The 14,536-nt window shown below is 48.2% G+C and overlaps 1 protein-coding gene across 3 annotated transcripts in view; it reads right to left on the reverse strand.

Annotated features, from left to right (window-relative positions):
- JAKMIP1 (janus kinase and microtubule interacting protein 1) overlaps window positions 1-14,536 on the reverse strand; it is a 126,542-nt gene that overhangs the window by 45,972 nt on the left and 66,034 nt on the right. For all 3 annotated transcript variants that reach the window (XM_061145164.1, XM_061145166.1, XM_061145165.1), the window contains 5 exons: window positions 9,830-10,039; window positions 8,863-8,982; window positions 4,878-5,024; window positions 3,816-3,956; window positions 2,067-2,126 (listed from right to left, as the gene is read on the reverse strand). In XM_061145164.1, coding sequence (XP_061001147.1) covers window positions 2,067-2,126; window positions 3,816-3,956; window positions 4,878-5,024; window positions 8,863-8,982; window positions 9,830-10,039 — 678 coding nt within the window. The remainder of the gene's footprint in view (window positions 1-2,066; window positions 2,127-3,815; window positions 3,957-4,877; window positions 5,025-8,862; window positions 8,983-9,829; window positions 10,040-14,536) is intronic.

Genomic DNA, 14,536 nt, shown 5'->3' on the forward strand with positions numbered 1-14,536 from the left:
CTAAATATAACCAAGTTCTGCTGAACCACTTCCCATTTCTGAGAGTCTAATGTCAGTGCATAGAGACTTGTACCTCATTCAACTTGATTTGGTGGCATAAGATTGGGCCTTGGAGCCCCAGACTTGAGTTTAAATGTCAGTCTTTTACTTTTCCTCTTTGACTCATTTCTATATTTTATACCTATATACTTCCTGTAATTTTAAAAATAAAAAAAAATAACACCAACCTCACAGGGTTGCTATGACGATTAAATGAGATGTTATAAATAAACATTTATCCAAACACACAAATTTGGTTCAAGATATATTTTATTGGGCCCACAGAGTGTACTATAAACGATTTGCACCAACATTCACAATCCTGAGATTTTACATAAAAGTGTTATGGGTTGAACTGAGCGCTGCCCTCCCAAAAGGTTATATTAAGGTCCTAACCCCCCAGTACTTCAGAGTGTGACCTCACCTGGAAATAGGGTCATTGCAATAATCAGTTAAAATGAGGGCACACTGGATTGGGGTGGACCCCTAATCCAATGGGATTAATGTCCTTATGAGAAGATGGCTATGCAAAGACAGAGGCACACAGGGAAAAGAGCGCATGACAAGAAAAGTAGAGACTGCAGTTGTGCAGCTTTAAGACAAGGAACGGACGGGGTGGGGGGACAGGCAAGCCTGGCGTGCTGCAGTCCATGGGGCCGCAAAGAGTCAGACACAACTGGGCGACCGAACTGAACTGAGTGAACTGAAGACAAGGAAGGTCTTGTCAAATGATACCAATTTGCCAGTAAATCACCAGAAGCTAAGAAGCATTTCCCTAAAGGTTGGGATCTTGCTGCCAACACCTTGATATTAGACTTTTAGACTCCAAAACCTTGAGCTAATTCATTTCTGTTCTTCTAAGACACTCAGTTTGTGGTACCTTGTTACAGAAGTCCTAGGAAACTAATGCAGAGATTTCCTAGTCTCTCTCTCTTTTTTTTCTTCCTCGTCTCTTGAATGACTGAAATATCTGACAGCAGCTGGCTCACTTTCTTACAGCAGCTGATATTCTGGACCCCGTTTTTCACAGTCACCACCACGCCCTATTGTCCCACTGACACCAAAGCCATATATCCGTGGTCATTCGGTAAGACATCTGCACAGCTGTTATCTTTACAGATGAGAAGTATTTCTATATAGCCATATCTCTACCAAAAGATAAACCAGGAGGGGCATCTGGTTTAAAAAAAAAGGTGACCAGGCCCACATCTTCATGGAAGTGAAAAAATGTTTAATGCAAACTAAGACTTTTTTAAAAAATAGCAATTTGCAGGACTTCTGTGGCGGTTCAGGGGTTAAGACTTCACGTTCCAATGCAGGAGTGTGGGTTCTATTCCTGGTCGGGGAACTAAGATACCACATGCTCCCTTGTCAAAAAACCAAAACATAAAACAGAAGCAATAGTGTAACAAATTCAATAAAGACTTAAGAAATGGTCCACGTCAAAAAAATCTTAAAAAAAAAAAAAAATATATATATATATATATATATATACCAATTTGCTCTTTTACTTTCCACCTTGGTCCCTGTGGGCATCTGAGTTTTCCAAGACAGCCTCTGCTCACCTCACTGTACATTTGGACAATGTTTCTATAAAAAGGGCAAAACCACATTTTCCAGCAAGAATGCATTCTGCATCATTCCAAAAAAGCCTGAAGCTCCTGATTCTTCAAAACAGGATATATAGATGTTATAAACCAAGACCAGGTATCCTTTAAATCCTTCAAAAGGTCTAAGTATTTATGTTTTTAATTTTGGGTGCACATCCCCAGAGGCCTAAATACAGGATATGTCTGTAAATTTTCCATGAATAAATGACAGTAACCAGGTCCATGGCCTAGTTATTTATGTTGCTTGGAGAAGTAGTTATAACAGGTTTTTCTGCATCAAACTTGCAGAGATGTGAGCGTGTCTGCCTTCAGGGCCCCTCTATGGGTTGCTCACTCCCCTCTCCCACCCCTGAACCACCCGCCTTGCAGATCCTGGCATGGAGCCAGAGCAGGGCAGCTGTGCCACCGCTGGCTCACCTTGGGTGGCTTCAGGCCCTTCCCGCGATGTCTTCTGGACCGCAAGAGCCGTTCTCTCTCCTAGAAGGAAACACAACTGTTCGCATCTTCAGCCAGTCTTCACATCACGCCTGCCAACCCACTGGCTCCAAGAGGGCGTAACTGACAAAGCTGCTGCGCCTACCTGTCTGCACCGGGCCTGGGTCGGCCCAGGTTCTGAGCACCCAAGGCACGGCTGCTTCTCAGAACTGACAGCTACAGAGCCACACCGTGAACTGGACTTGACCCTCTCAGAAAAAAAAAAATGCCAAGGTTGGCCAGTACTGTAAAACTCCACCCTGGCTGCCTTTGGGGCTGGAAGCTATAAAACTTCAGGCGGTGTTGACTAGTTACCTACTGTCAGTGACCCCAACAGAAAATAAATAATCTTGTGGCTTCGATCTCACACAGAGCTGCGGCCAAATCCCCATGGGGCCTCCTCCTGGCCAGATGACACACACCTCGTTTCTCTGATTCTCAGCTTCTTCCTTTGCTATAAGCGCTAGAACCTGCCCTACAAGAGACTGTGATTACCTGTGGCTTCTGTCAGTAGAAATGGCACCTACAGGGGTAGTAGCAGGAGTAGCAGCATTCTGCCCCAGAGGAAACCAGAAAATTCTCTCCTTCCTGATTATCTCCTTTCTGATAAGATGTTCCTATCCTCTTTGGCTGTCAGGAAACCCAGAGACAAATTCGGTGCCTGGCAACAGCCCTTATGGTCCACCCATGTGTCCCTCCTGATCCTGATTGACGCTGCCATCTTTATTTTCTCTAGTCTTATCTGTTTATTATTCTTCTTTCGATCCTGTCATCGTTTCGTTGGGTGTATTTTTTCACCTTACGTGGCATAAAGACTTTTATGTGTAATGAAACAAAGATGAATGGAAGGTTGAATGAATAAATGGAGGGGGGTGGAATAAAGGCACGATGGAGAGAGGAAGGAATGGATGGGAGATGGGGAGGATGGGAAGGCAGATGGAAGGAGGGAAGGGAGTATAAATGGGTGAGTGCAAGGAGGGAGCAGAGATGGAGAGATAGGCAAGCAAAGTGAATTGGACAACTTACAATCAAAGCCTTTTCTAGAGCTCTGGCCACTGGCTTTTCTATTTGTTGAAGTACTCTTTGCTTCTAAGATGCAACTAAAGTTCACTATAGATGCTCCCTTCCTGGTCCCTAAGCTCCTTCCACAGAGAGCAGCAGAACTCTCTGGATGTCACACTCCACCTCCTTAAGACATACTCACACTCCCCCCTCCTTGATCTTACACACACACACACACACACACACACACACACACACACCTTAGCAAGTCCTTCAAATTCTGGTCTGATTATAAGGTTCCGGTTTTCAAGTTCACAGTCTGCAATAGGCTAAAAAAAAACATCAGACTTCTCCAGGACAGATCGATCACACCCACTCTGTAAAGGCCAGAGACTCTTTTCAGAAGAGGCTGATGCTGCTTCTTAATGGCAGCAAACTCGGGATAAGAGCTGAGAAAAAAGAGTAACCATGGAAACCGCTCCTGGATACCGAGTGATGTCGTGTAAAGCAAGTGGAGGCCGCTTTCTGGAAGAATGGAGCAGGAAGGCCCCATCACCAGGAGGAGCTCCGTGACACGCTCCCCCGCCCGCCCTGTGCCCCCACATTGCCTGCAGCCCTGATGCCATTCTGGAGGCCCATGTCTCCTGGCACCCCACGGAGGGCTTGGCACCGGCGCAGGCGCAGACATACCAGTGAGAGATCGTCAATGACGTGCTGCTGCTCCAGCACCTGCAGCCTCAGGAACTCGATCTCCTGCTCGTCCCGTGTCAGACTGAGGTCGTTCAAGGAAGTGTGCCTCTTCAGGGACGCCTGGGCTGACAGTTTCTCTTTCTGCAGCCAAGGGAAGAGAGGACATTGCAGGGCCACTCATCTACAACCCTTGTCAGGGACCCACTGTGCGTCAGGGCACGGAGTGTGGGCTTGGGGATACGGGATGGAAGGATGGAGGGAGGGATGACTGCTCCCTGGTCCCCATGCTGGAGGAGTGGACAGCTGCAGACCAGAGCCAGGCTCGAGGCAGGGCTGACTGTGCCCACTGCTGACAGGAAGGGCTAGCAGGCAACGGGGTGGGAGAGGTGGACGTCTGCCCTGAGCCTAGAAAGCTTGGGTGCTGGGGGAAGAGAGCACGCCACGTGGTAACAACGCACACTCACACCTGGACCTTCCAGGGAACAGGGAGAAGGGTGTTCCATCTCCCGGAGCCTCAGTCTTCTCAGCCATACAATAGGCATGCTTGAGACTACTTTGGACAATGAAACTCAGAGTATTCCTTAAACCATCAGCTGCAAGACACCACTCTGACCACAAAGACCAATCATTCTTGCTGGAGCAAATGAAAGGCCCTGATTCTAAGCACTTGGAGCAAAACCGTAATCATTGACCCGCTGAGCTGCCCCAGTGTGCCAGGTCTTCTGTGAGAACCTTCTGTACCATCACTCCACCCTCTCCCTGACCCTGCAGCACTGATGTTCTCAATCCCATCTCAGGGACGAGGAAGCTGAGAGAAAAGGGCTGGGCCTAAGGACCCCACATGGAGATGGCAGATTGGAAGTGCAGACCTGCTGTCAGGCGCCTGGTACACGCTCCATCGGGCACAGATGCCCACAGCGCTGTGAATTCTGGGGACAGAGGCAGGGAGGATAGGTTGGGGTGAGGGGGCGGGTGGGAGGTGGCCCCGGAGAACTTGGGACTGCTTGGGTCAGAGGCTGGAGGAGCCCAGGCGGAGACAAGCGCTCTGGGTCCATGACTCACCATCTCCACGTTTTCCCGCGTGAGGTTCTTAATCTTCTCTTCCATCCTCTGGATGCTCTGTAGCAGGTCCTCATTCTTCTTGTTCATCCGCTTGTTCTTCTCCACCAGGGGCTTCAGCTGGACCTCTGTCTCGCGGGAGCGTTTCAGCTGCGATCAGACAGGCACAGAGGGCAGCAGCTGTAAGACCCAGCTGTGGAGGCCAGTGGAGATCCCACCTGGCTGGAGCCGCCCCTGTGGGGACCACGTGGCCTGTGTGATGCAAACACCAGGAAGAGCCCACAGATACCTGGCTTCCAGACACAGGCTCCCACCTGAGCCTCACAAGGCCTCCGGCAAGGCAAGAGGAAGGGGTACAGCCCAACACGGAGACCCAGAGATCTGCCTCAGGTCACCCTGCTGGCAAGTGGCCTGAGCGGCATCCACTCTTCCCTTGCCTCCAGGCACAACCCCTAGAGGTCAAGGTTCACATGCATAAAGGTCAGTCCAGCCATCTAGCTCCTCCTGGCCAGCATTTCTCCCCAGGTACAGACTCAGCTGAGAGCTCAGCACTCTTCAGACAACAGAGGATCCCTGGGCCCGGCTCAGTGCTGCGGGTATGAGACAGATGGGATAGAACCCGGCCCTGAGCTGCTCCCCGAGTCTTCTGAGCATGGTCCCTGTGACTGGTGGGGTGTCCCTCCAACCTCTCACCTGGTCAGCATCTGGAGGGCCCCTCTTGGGCCCAGGTCCTGCTCTGGGGGCTGTGTCAAAGGGAAGACACCACGGGGGTGACTGTCCAAGAGATGGGGGAAGAGAGCAAGGATGGTAGCAGAGGTAAGAAGACCATGAGACAGGTCCTCATGGATGTTCCAGACAGGAGGGACACACTTTCAGGGGTTCAGAAGGGGCAAGAACATGGCACGTCCAAGGAGCTTCACGGACGGCACTGGGAACACGGAATGTGGGGGATGGGAAGAGCTGGGTGGGCCTGGTGAGGCCTGATTTAGGGAGCTGAGAACGCTATCATTGGTTTCCACCCCCAGCTCGCCAGCCCTCCTCACCCACTCTCCTCTGGCCAAAGGCTTTGAGGCACAAGTATTCTGTGGTTGAATCTGCCTTCTAGAACAATCCATCACTCTGACTGCTGTGTGCAGGCCAGTCCAGTGAGACAGAGACACGAGAAATGATGGTGGAGGGGGACACGGAGCAGGGACTGGGAGACTGCACAACTAGAAGCACCCACTCTTCTTCCTTCTGCATACAGTGTCCTCAGCGACACACACACTAGCTGCAAGACCACAGCCAAACTTTCAGCCTCAGTTTTCTCATCTATAAGATGGGAATAATAGTAGCAAACTAATAGTAGCAAACTCCAGGAGACAGTGAAGGACAGGGAAGCCTGGTATGCTGCAGTCCATGGGGTTGCAAGGAGCCCAGCATGGCTGAGTGACAGAACAACAACAATGGCAGTATCTGCCTCAGACACTTGTTGCGAGAACTAAATGCATGGGAATAGCTTCTGCGGGGTTATTTTAATGGATGAAAATTAGAAACAAATATTCATCAACATGATGACAGTTACAAGACCCACTGCACCTATCAGGTACTCACCATGTGTCCGGGCATCCCCTCTCCTTTAACCCTCACCTCGATCCCAGGAAGGGCTCCTTCCCATCCCCATTTCACAGACAACCTGGCCACAGAGAGGTGGGGTGACGTGCTCAAGGTCACACAGAAAGTGCCAGAACCAAGAACCAAACACAGGGGACTGACTGCAGACCTCTGCTTTGGGTCACCACGATGTGAAAGTTAAGATGAAACACTGATGGTAGTCATTAAGATGTAAAATGTACCTTGACTCATACATTGTACCTCTAGACATCTATCCTGCAGAAATAAAGGTTCAAGAGGCTAAAATAAAAAATGTATTATCTGTGGGGCATTGTGTACAATAGCAGAGAAACTTGAAATGGCCTAAATCTTTACCAGTAGAGGAAAGGTTGAATAAACCATGGTTTGGCCACACAGTCAGAGTTCAACACAGCTGTTACAAAGACGAAGGGAGATCTTCAGGCATTGCTGGTAAATGGGGTAATTGATACTCAAGGGGAAAAAGCAAGTTGCAGAACAATAATACACAGGGAAGCTATCCTTTGTGTAACCATAAAATAACAACAAAAAAGGCTCTTCATGGGTGTCAAGACATTCACACAAACATTAAAAGCATGTCAGACATGCCTCAAACTATTAACAGTAGTTATCTCATGATTTTAAGATCCCAGCACTGCTATTTACAGTATGGAAACAACTTAGATGTCCTCTGACAAATGAATGAATAAAGAAGCTGTGGTACACATATGTAAAATGGAATATTACTCAGTCGTAAAAAGGAACGAATTTGAGTCAGTTCTAGTGAGGTGGACAAACCTAGAACTTGTTATACAGAGTGAAGTTAAGTCAGAAATAGAAAAACAAATATTGCATGTTAACGAATATATATTAATTCTAGGAAAATGGTACTGAGGAACCTATTGGTAGTGCAAAAACAGAGATGCTCACATAGAAAGCAGACTCACGGACACAGCAGGGGAAAGAGAAGGTGGGACGAACTGAGAAAGTAGTGCTGACACATACACACTACCACGTGTAAATAGATTTTAAAAAACAGATAAAAAAAGACAGCTAGTGGGAAGTTGCCATGTAACACAGGGAGCTCAACCTGGTACTTTGTGACAACCGAGAAGGGTTGAATGGTGAGAGTGGGAAGGAGGTTAAAGAAAGAGGGGACATACATATACTTATGGCTGATTCACGCTGTTGTATGGCAGAAACCAGCACGACACTGTAAAGCAATTATCCTCCAATTAAAAATAAATTTTAAAAAAAAGATCCCAGTTCTGGCAAGCTTATCAATTCTTTCTTTAAATATTTCAGAAGGTCTGAATTGTTTCAAACAAGGTATGTTTTCTAATCCATTTAGCAAACTATTTTGCTTCTCATGAGGGATTTTTTTTAAGCTCATGAATATTTACACAATAAGTAGAGACATAATATGAGATGGACTGTCTGATGAAAGCTATATAAAAATATGCCTTTAAAGATACTGGAAGGAAATGAAATTATTCTGATCCTGTTAAAACCATGAAGAAGTGACACTTATTAACACTTTTTATCTCCATGTGTTTCAAAAATACAGATATACTTACTTTTATAATAAAATTTAGAATAAAGAGAAATACTATGAGGTATTTGTCAAGAAGTTTATATATTGACTACCACTCCATAAAAATTAGTTTGTTTATCCTGCAAATTTAAACGTGTTCAAGAAGTTACTATTTTTACTTGAGATATTTTTTAACCAGAAGCCCACATTTACTACTTTTAAAATTACAACTATGTGAACTTTTATGCAAAAGAAAGTAAATAGATAAGCAAAAAATAGAAACTGTCCATAATCACACCATCTAAAACAACTTCCAATATCCAGGATGACGATAATGTATTTTTGTTCTGTAAACTGCTTTTATCATTTAATTTACTGTGGACAAATTTCCACGGCAGTTAAATATGATCTAAAACACCATTCTTAATGACTGCATGCAATTCACTGCATAAATGTTTCATAATTATTTTTATCAGTACTCGAGGATCGAACAACTGGGGTTTGGTTTCATTTTGGTTCAGTTTTGGTTGCTGACTATAAAGAGACAACACTGAAATGAACACCCTCTCCATGGACCCCTCACTGAACTTCTCTGATTGTCAACTCAGGATAAATTCCTGCAGAACTAAGGGTACTAACAGGTTTCTTAAACAAGCATGTGTTAGTTGTTTTTTTTTATATACATATATGTTAGATTTTTAATCAGAAAAAATCAGGGGAAAGTAGAGAAAACCAGACGGCCTGTGTATTAACTTCTTGTTTAGGGCTTGGTTTGTGGCTCCAGGACTGCTCTCCCGAAACCCACAGGCTCCATCTGCCTCTTGGGGTGGGGGTGCTGATTACCAGTTCATTCCTCTCGTCTGCCAAGAGGGTATTTCTGTCTTCCAGCTTCCGTATCACCGAATTCAGCTCAGCAATTTTTAGCTGAAATCGCCGCACGTCTCGCTCGTCCATATGTTGATCCTAAAATAGAATCAAGACACGAATGTACTTTGAAAAAGCTTAACTGAGTCAGAGTGCTTCATGGACTCTTCTTGGAAAACTCTCAGGACAAAGGTGAACTCCTCATTAGGGGGACTGTCAGCCGTGCTGGGGCTCCCCTAAGTCGAGCAACATGTGGAAAGACCAGCTCCAAGGCGATGAGACCGCAAACCCTCCAGTGGCTCCCTAAGACCTGGGGACCTTTCATCCCAGCCCCTGCTCTCCGAGCATCTCTGATGAAGGCACATCACCAGGATGCTCCTCAAGGGCAGACACTGTGCCCACCTCACTCACCACTGAGATGCTAGGACCTCACGTGGTGTCTGCACACAGCCTGCCCGACAGACACTTGAGTATTTAGTGAATGAATGAGTAAATGAACGAATGCCTGTAGCTTCAGCCTCCTCTGTGCCTCTTAATTACCACCTGTGGCCCCAGGTTGATCCCTGCTGGCTGATCCCTCTGCTGGGCAGGGAGCTCTGCCTTTAAATCATGTCCTGTCCTCACCGGGTCCCTTTCTGAGCTCTTACTGGATACTCAGCTCTCATGCTTTCCTTTCTTTCTTTTCAATTGAACTCTAAGACCATGAGAGGCAAGAGCAGCCTGTTCTTCTCCACACTCCCTGTGCCTAGCACTGGGCCTGGCCGCAGTGAATGTCTGCACTTGTAGTGGGAGGGGTAAGGGCGAGAAGGAAGGGTACGCAGATGGAAGGGAAGGAAGGAGGAGGGATGGGTGGAAGGCAGGCAGGCAAGTTCGCCAGAAGAATGACCAGTGGGAGGAATGGGCAGGCGGTCAGCTCGATGGCCCCAGTGGTTCGTGAGCCCCTCACCTGGACGCCCATGAGCTCGGCCATGTCCCCTATGCCAGGCGGGAGCTCTCTCTTTGGACTACCGTGGTACCGCTCAGCCTCTCTGACCTGAACCAGCTGCTCATCCAAAGCCTCTTTCTGAAGCAGCAGCTTCTGGGTCTGCCCAGTCTGCACACCGAGCTCCTTCTCCAAGGCCAGAATCACACGATCTTTCCCCTTGATCTCATCCATCTGAAAAGAGAAAGAACAAGCAGCTGACTGTAGGGGCTTGTGACCAAGGAGAGCTCTCCCTTGCTGGCCTCGGGCCCAGGGAAAGGTTCAGCAGCTCCGTGGATCCAGGGCGGCTGGACTCGGCAACACGGGGCAGAGAGATGCCGCAGGGCACAGCCCAGGCCCTACTCCCCCGTCAATCACTGGCCACAGCACAGAGAAGCACAGAGCAGAGGGTTCAACCTATATCATCAATCAGACACTTACCCCGAAACTGATCTATGTTTCTTTCTCTCTTACCTTCATGAAATAAAGTCAAATCCTGACCTTCCAGGGCCATCCAGCCACTCCCCCACCCTGCCCCCTGCAGCTCAGCTTGGTCGGGAGTTGGCTATCCTCCTGTCTCCCACTCCCGTCCAGCTGTGTCTCCTCCTGCTGCTAAGTCGCTTCAGTAGTGTCAGACTCTGTGCGACCCCATAGAGGGTAGCCCACCAGGCTCCTCTGTCCCTGGGACACTCCAGGCTGGAACACTGGAGTGGGCTGCACCCCCTCAGTAAACAGCTCTCGCTAGGGTCTCCAACCCTCTCCTGGCCTCCAAACTCACTGGACAATGTTCTGTCCTCTCTTCTCACCCCATCTGACACTCTCACCAACTCCCTGCTTCATCAACTCCTCCCGCCCTCCTGCCCTCCGTGGGACTGTCTCCATCTACTTTACAGACTCGTCCTGCCCCTGGTCACCATGGAAGTCTGTAGTTTCCAAGTAGTTTCCTCTTCCCATATGTAGCCTCTCCCCGACCAGCCAAGTCCTCACCCGTGACACTAACTTCCTGTATGCGGCTGGTGCTCCATCCTTCTCCCCCTGCCCTGACATCTCGCAGAGTCCCACAGTCAGAGAACCAACGGGCTGCTTCTGGGGGCCCCAGAGCACCTCGGTCTCCCCATGTGCGAGCCTCGGCGTGAGCCCCAGCTCGCCCAGCATCGTCCCTCATTCCCCACGGGAACGAAGCTTGTGAAGGGGAAGCTTCGGCCACACACCATACACTTCAGTTGTTTCTGGACACAAAAGCCTACAGCTGGGAAACTGCTCCAGGAAGGGTGAGGCGCTGGCGTGCCCGTTCCCCAAATCCATGCCCCTCTTACCACCTGAGAATGTGACTTCATTCGGAAATAGGGTCTTTGCAGATATAATTAGTTAAGATGAGGTCACAGTAGAGTCAGGTGGGCTCTAATGACTGGTGTCCTTATAAGAGGAAAGACAGACAAACACGGGGAGAAGATGACTGCAGAGACTGGGGTGATGCGGCCACAAGCCAAGGACACCAGGAACCACCAGAAGCTGGAAGAAGCAGGAAGCACCCTCCCCTAGAGCCTCCAGAGCACAAAGTCCTGCAACACCCTGACTTCAGACTTCTAGCCTCCAAAACTCTGACTGAATACATTTCTGTTGCTTAAGCCACCCAAAATTTGTAACAGCAGTCCTAGGAAACTAATACAGATGTTAAAAGAGAAAATTTCCCCGTACTGGAGTTTCATTAATTGACAAAAATCATAATAGTTTCAACGACAGTGATTATCACCATGGGATTAGGAATAAATTCTATCTGAGATAAGATACACAAAAAAACTTCTGAAAAGAATACGAATGCTTTAGTAAGAATGGTTTCACCAAACTCTGGATAGAGTCTTCGTGACATGGTGTTATCTAACACATACCTGTGCATGCCTACCATGAGCAAGCCTGTATGTAAGGTGATATAACGTGGATATTGCCTTGATTACCCAACACAGAGGTTAAAGCCATGTGCTATAAAACAGCTTGCCACAGAAGGAAAAGTACTAGGCATGGAGTAAGAAGGTATGAACTGGAGACTAAGCCCCCACTGGTGAGCTGTGTGACCTCTGGCAAGGCATTTGACCTCTCCAGGCTTCAGGCTCACTTGTAAAATGGGGGAGTAGGCACCTCCACCTAGAAGGGGAACTGTGAGGACAGAAGGGGGACAGCAGGCAGGCAGGCTGCTTAGGAGCAAGGCCACTGGATTGCTGGGTTCTGGCCCTAAGGCCACTATTCACTGGCTCCATTACCTTGGTTTGGTTACCTGATTTCTTCCTATGCCTCAGTTTTCTCATCTGGGAAATGGGGATAAGCACGGGGATGCTGTGAGGGTGAAATGAATACAGGGAAAGTGCCTAACACACGGTAGGCATAAAATAAGCAACTCTAATTATAACTGTCGCAGGCACATAGTAGGTCTCAGTAAGTAGTTGTTCCTGTCCTTTCTAGACGTTTATCTCCTCTGGTGTGCAAATATGAAGAACACTGCAGTGGTCTGAACTGTGGTTCCTAAAATGGTATGTCCACATCCTGACTTCAGATACCTGTGAACAGAAACTTGCTTGGGAAAAGGGTCTTTGCAGGTGTAATTAAGGACCTTAAGATGAGGAGATCATCCAAGATTAACTGGGTGGGTTCTAAATCCAATGACAAGCATCCCCACAGGACAAAGAGAAGATGCAGAGGAAGAAGAAAAACACAGAGGGGAGCTATGTAAGAGGGAGGCAGAGATTGGAGTGATGCAGGCAGAAGCCCAGGAACGCTTGGAGCCACCAGAAGCCCCAGGAGACTTCAGTGGGGCACGGCCCTGCTTGAAACCTTGATTTTGGACTTCTGGCGTCCAGAGCACTGAGGGAATAAACTTCAGTGTGCCTGTGGCCATTTGTTAAGGCAGCCCCAGAAAACAAATACAAATGCCCTTCTCACTCAGCATGCTCTAGCGTACAAACTGAAGTTGATTGTAACCTGAATCAGAAGTTGAAACTCCTCCCTCTGAATCATAATACCTTGAATTGAGGCACAGATGGCTAAAGCAGAGAATACTGGTTAAGAGCCCTGCCCTGAGGGCAGACAGAAGCCAGTTCAAATCCCCGTCCCCACCAGCTGTGTGACTCTGGGCAGGCTGGGTCACCTCTCTTAGCCTCAGCCTCTGTAATGCAGGGACACTGAGAACATCCTCTTTAACCAAGGGGAGATTTGGATCAACCACGGGAAGAATTTATCACAGAGCCTGGCATCTTATAAGCACACAATCAATGTTAGCTGCCATCATTAATCTAGTTTAGCTCCTGGCTATCTTATTTAAACAGCAGACCATGAATAACTGATAAAATATAACTGAGATTTAAAAAGGAGGAAAATGGTACCCCTAAAACTCCAGACTGAGGTTTTCAAGCTAAGTCCCAGAGTTCTGACAAGCTCTTTGAGTGGTCTTCCTTTGAAAAAAAAAAAAAAAAAAGGTCTCTCCCCTTCCTTATGCATCCCTTCCCGCCCTCCAAGACAATCTCCTGGATCTCCAGCCAAGGATGCGCCCGGTGCAGCGTCTCCTTCAGCACCTGCAGAACATGCCTGCTGCTCCCCCTGGTGACGGTCCGTCTGCAGCTCCCCGCTTTGACTAAACCTGCTCTGAAGGTGTGGGGAGCAGCTCCCCGCTGTAGGGAAGAACTCTTAATGATGCGGGAAATATTGTTGCCACTGACGATTTCAAATCCAGAAACAGTAAGAATGATGGGAAAGGAGTTCATTAATTTAAACCACTTAAACTTGTTTTCGTGAATTCAACATTACTGAATTGAGTGCCATCAGCTGATGCTGGGAAACACTGATGAGCAAAACAGGTCAGAGTCCCTGCCCTCAGAGCTTTCATTCCAGAGGGGAGGGTAGCTGAAAGCAGAAGTCAATACTGGAGTAGACTAGAGCATGCTTAGTGTTAGGAGAAAAAAATAAAGCCAGGGGAATTAGTGGTGCTAGTTGTTACAAGTTAACAGGTAGGGTTCCAGTCTGTCCCCCTCATCATCCTGGCTGCACACTTCTGGCTTTGCTCTGGGGCCAGGAAGCACTCCCTTCCACCACCACATCACACTAGAGCCTTCCACAAGAGGGCACAGCATCACAAGCAAGATGTCTCCGGAAATTCTCAGCTTAGAAGAGCATCAGTTCCCTACTTGATTCCAGGAAGTGAACAAAGGGCTTAAACCCAATCACATGGCGGAGGTTCCTAGAAAACAGCCTCCACTAGTGGAGATGGCATCCAGGAATGGATGGACAATGTGAAATAGATTCTGGAGCCAACATTTTCTAGGCTGTCACATTTCCCCAGCCAGAGTCCTGAGGTTCCAGAGGTCAGGAGACCTGCCAGCTCACACAGCTGTGCAGACACTCTGATTTGTTGACTCTGGTCTGGTTCCCAGCCTGATCTTAGTGATCTGCCCCCTGCCCTGAGGATGGTGATGAAGGGTGAACTTCTGACAGTGGCCTTCTTGAGCGTCCCCGAACCCCATGACCTGAGTGTGCGGGACATTCCTGGATTGGTCCCTGCATCCATTTCTCCTCCTCCCACACTCTCATTCTCACCATGTGGTTCAGGAGAGGGGTGGGGCTGAACCACTCCAAATTCCCAGGGCAGGCCCTGATTGGCTCACACCACCTGCATGACCCCTTACTAGTAATTGGTTCAGGGATGGA

This window comes from Dama dama, chromosome 6 (assembly GCF_033118175.1).
Source record: "Dama dama isolate Ldn47 chromosome 6, ASM3311817v1, whole genome shotgun sequence".
In the NCBI taxonomy this organism is placed as follows: Eukaryota; Metazoa; Chordata; class Mammalia; order Artiodactyla; family Cervidae; genus Dama; species Dama dama.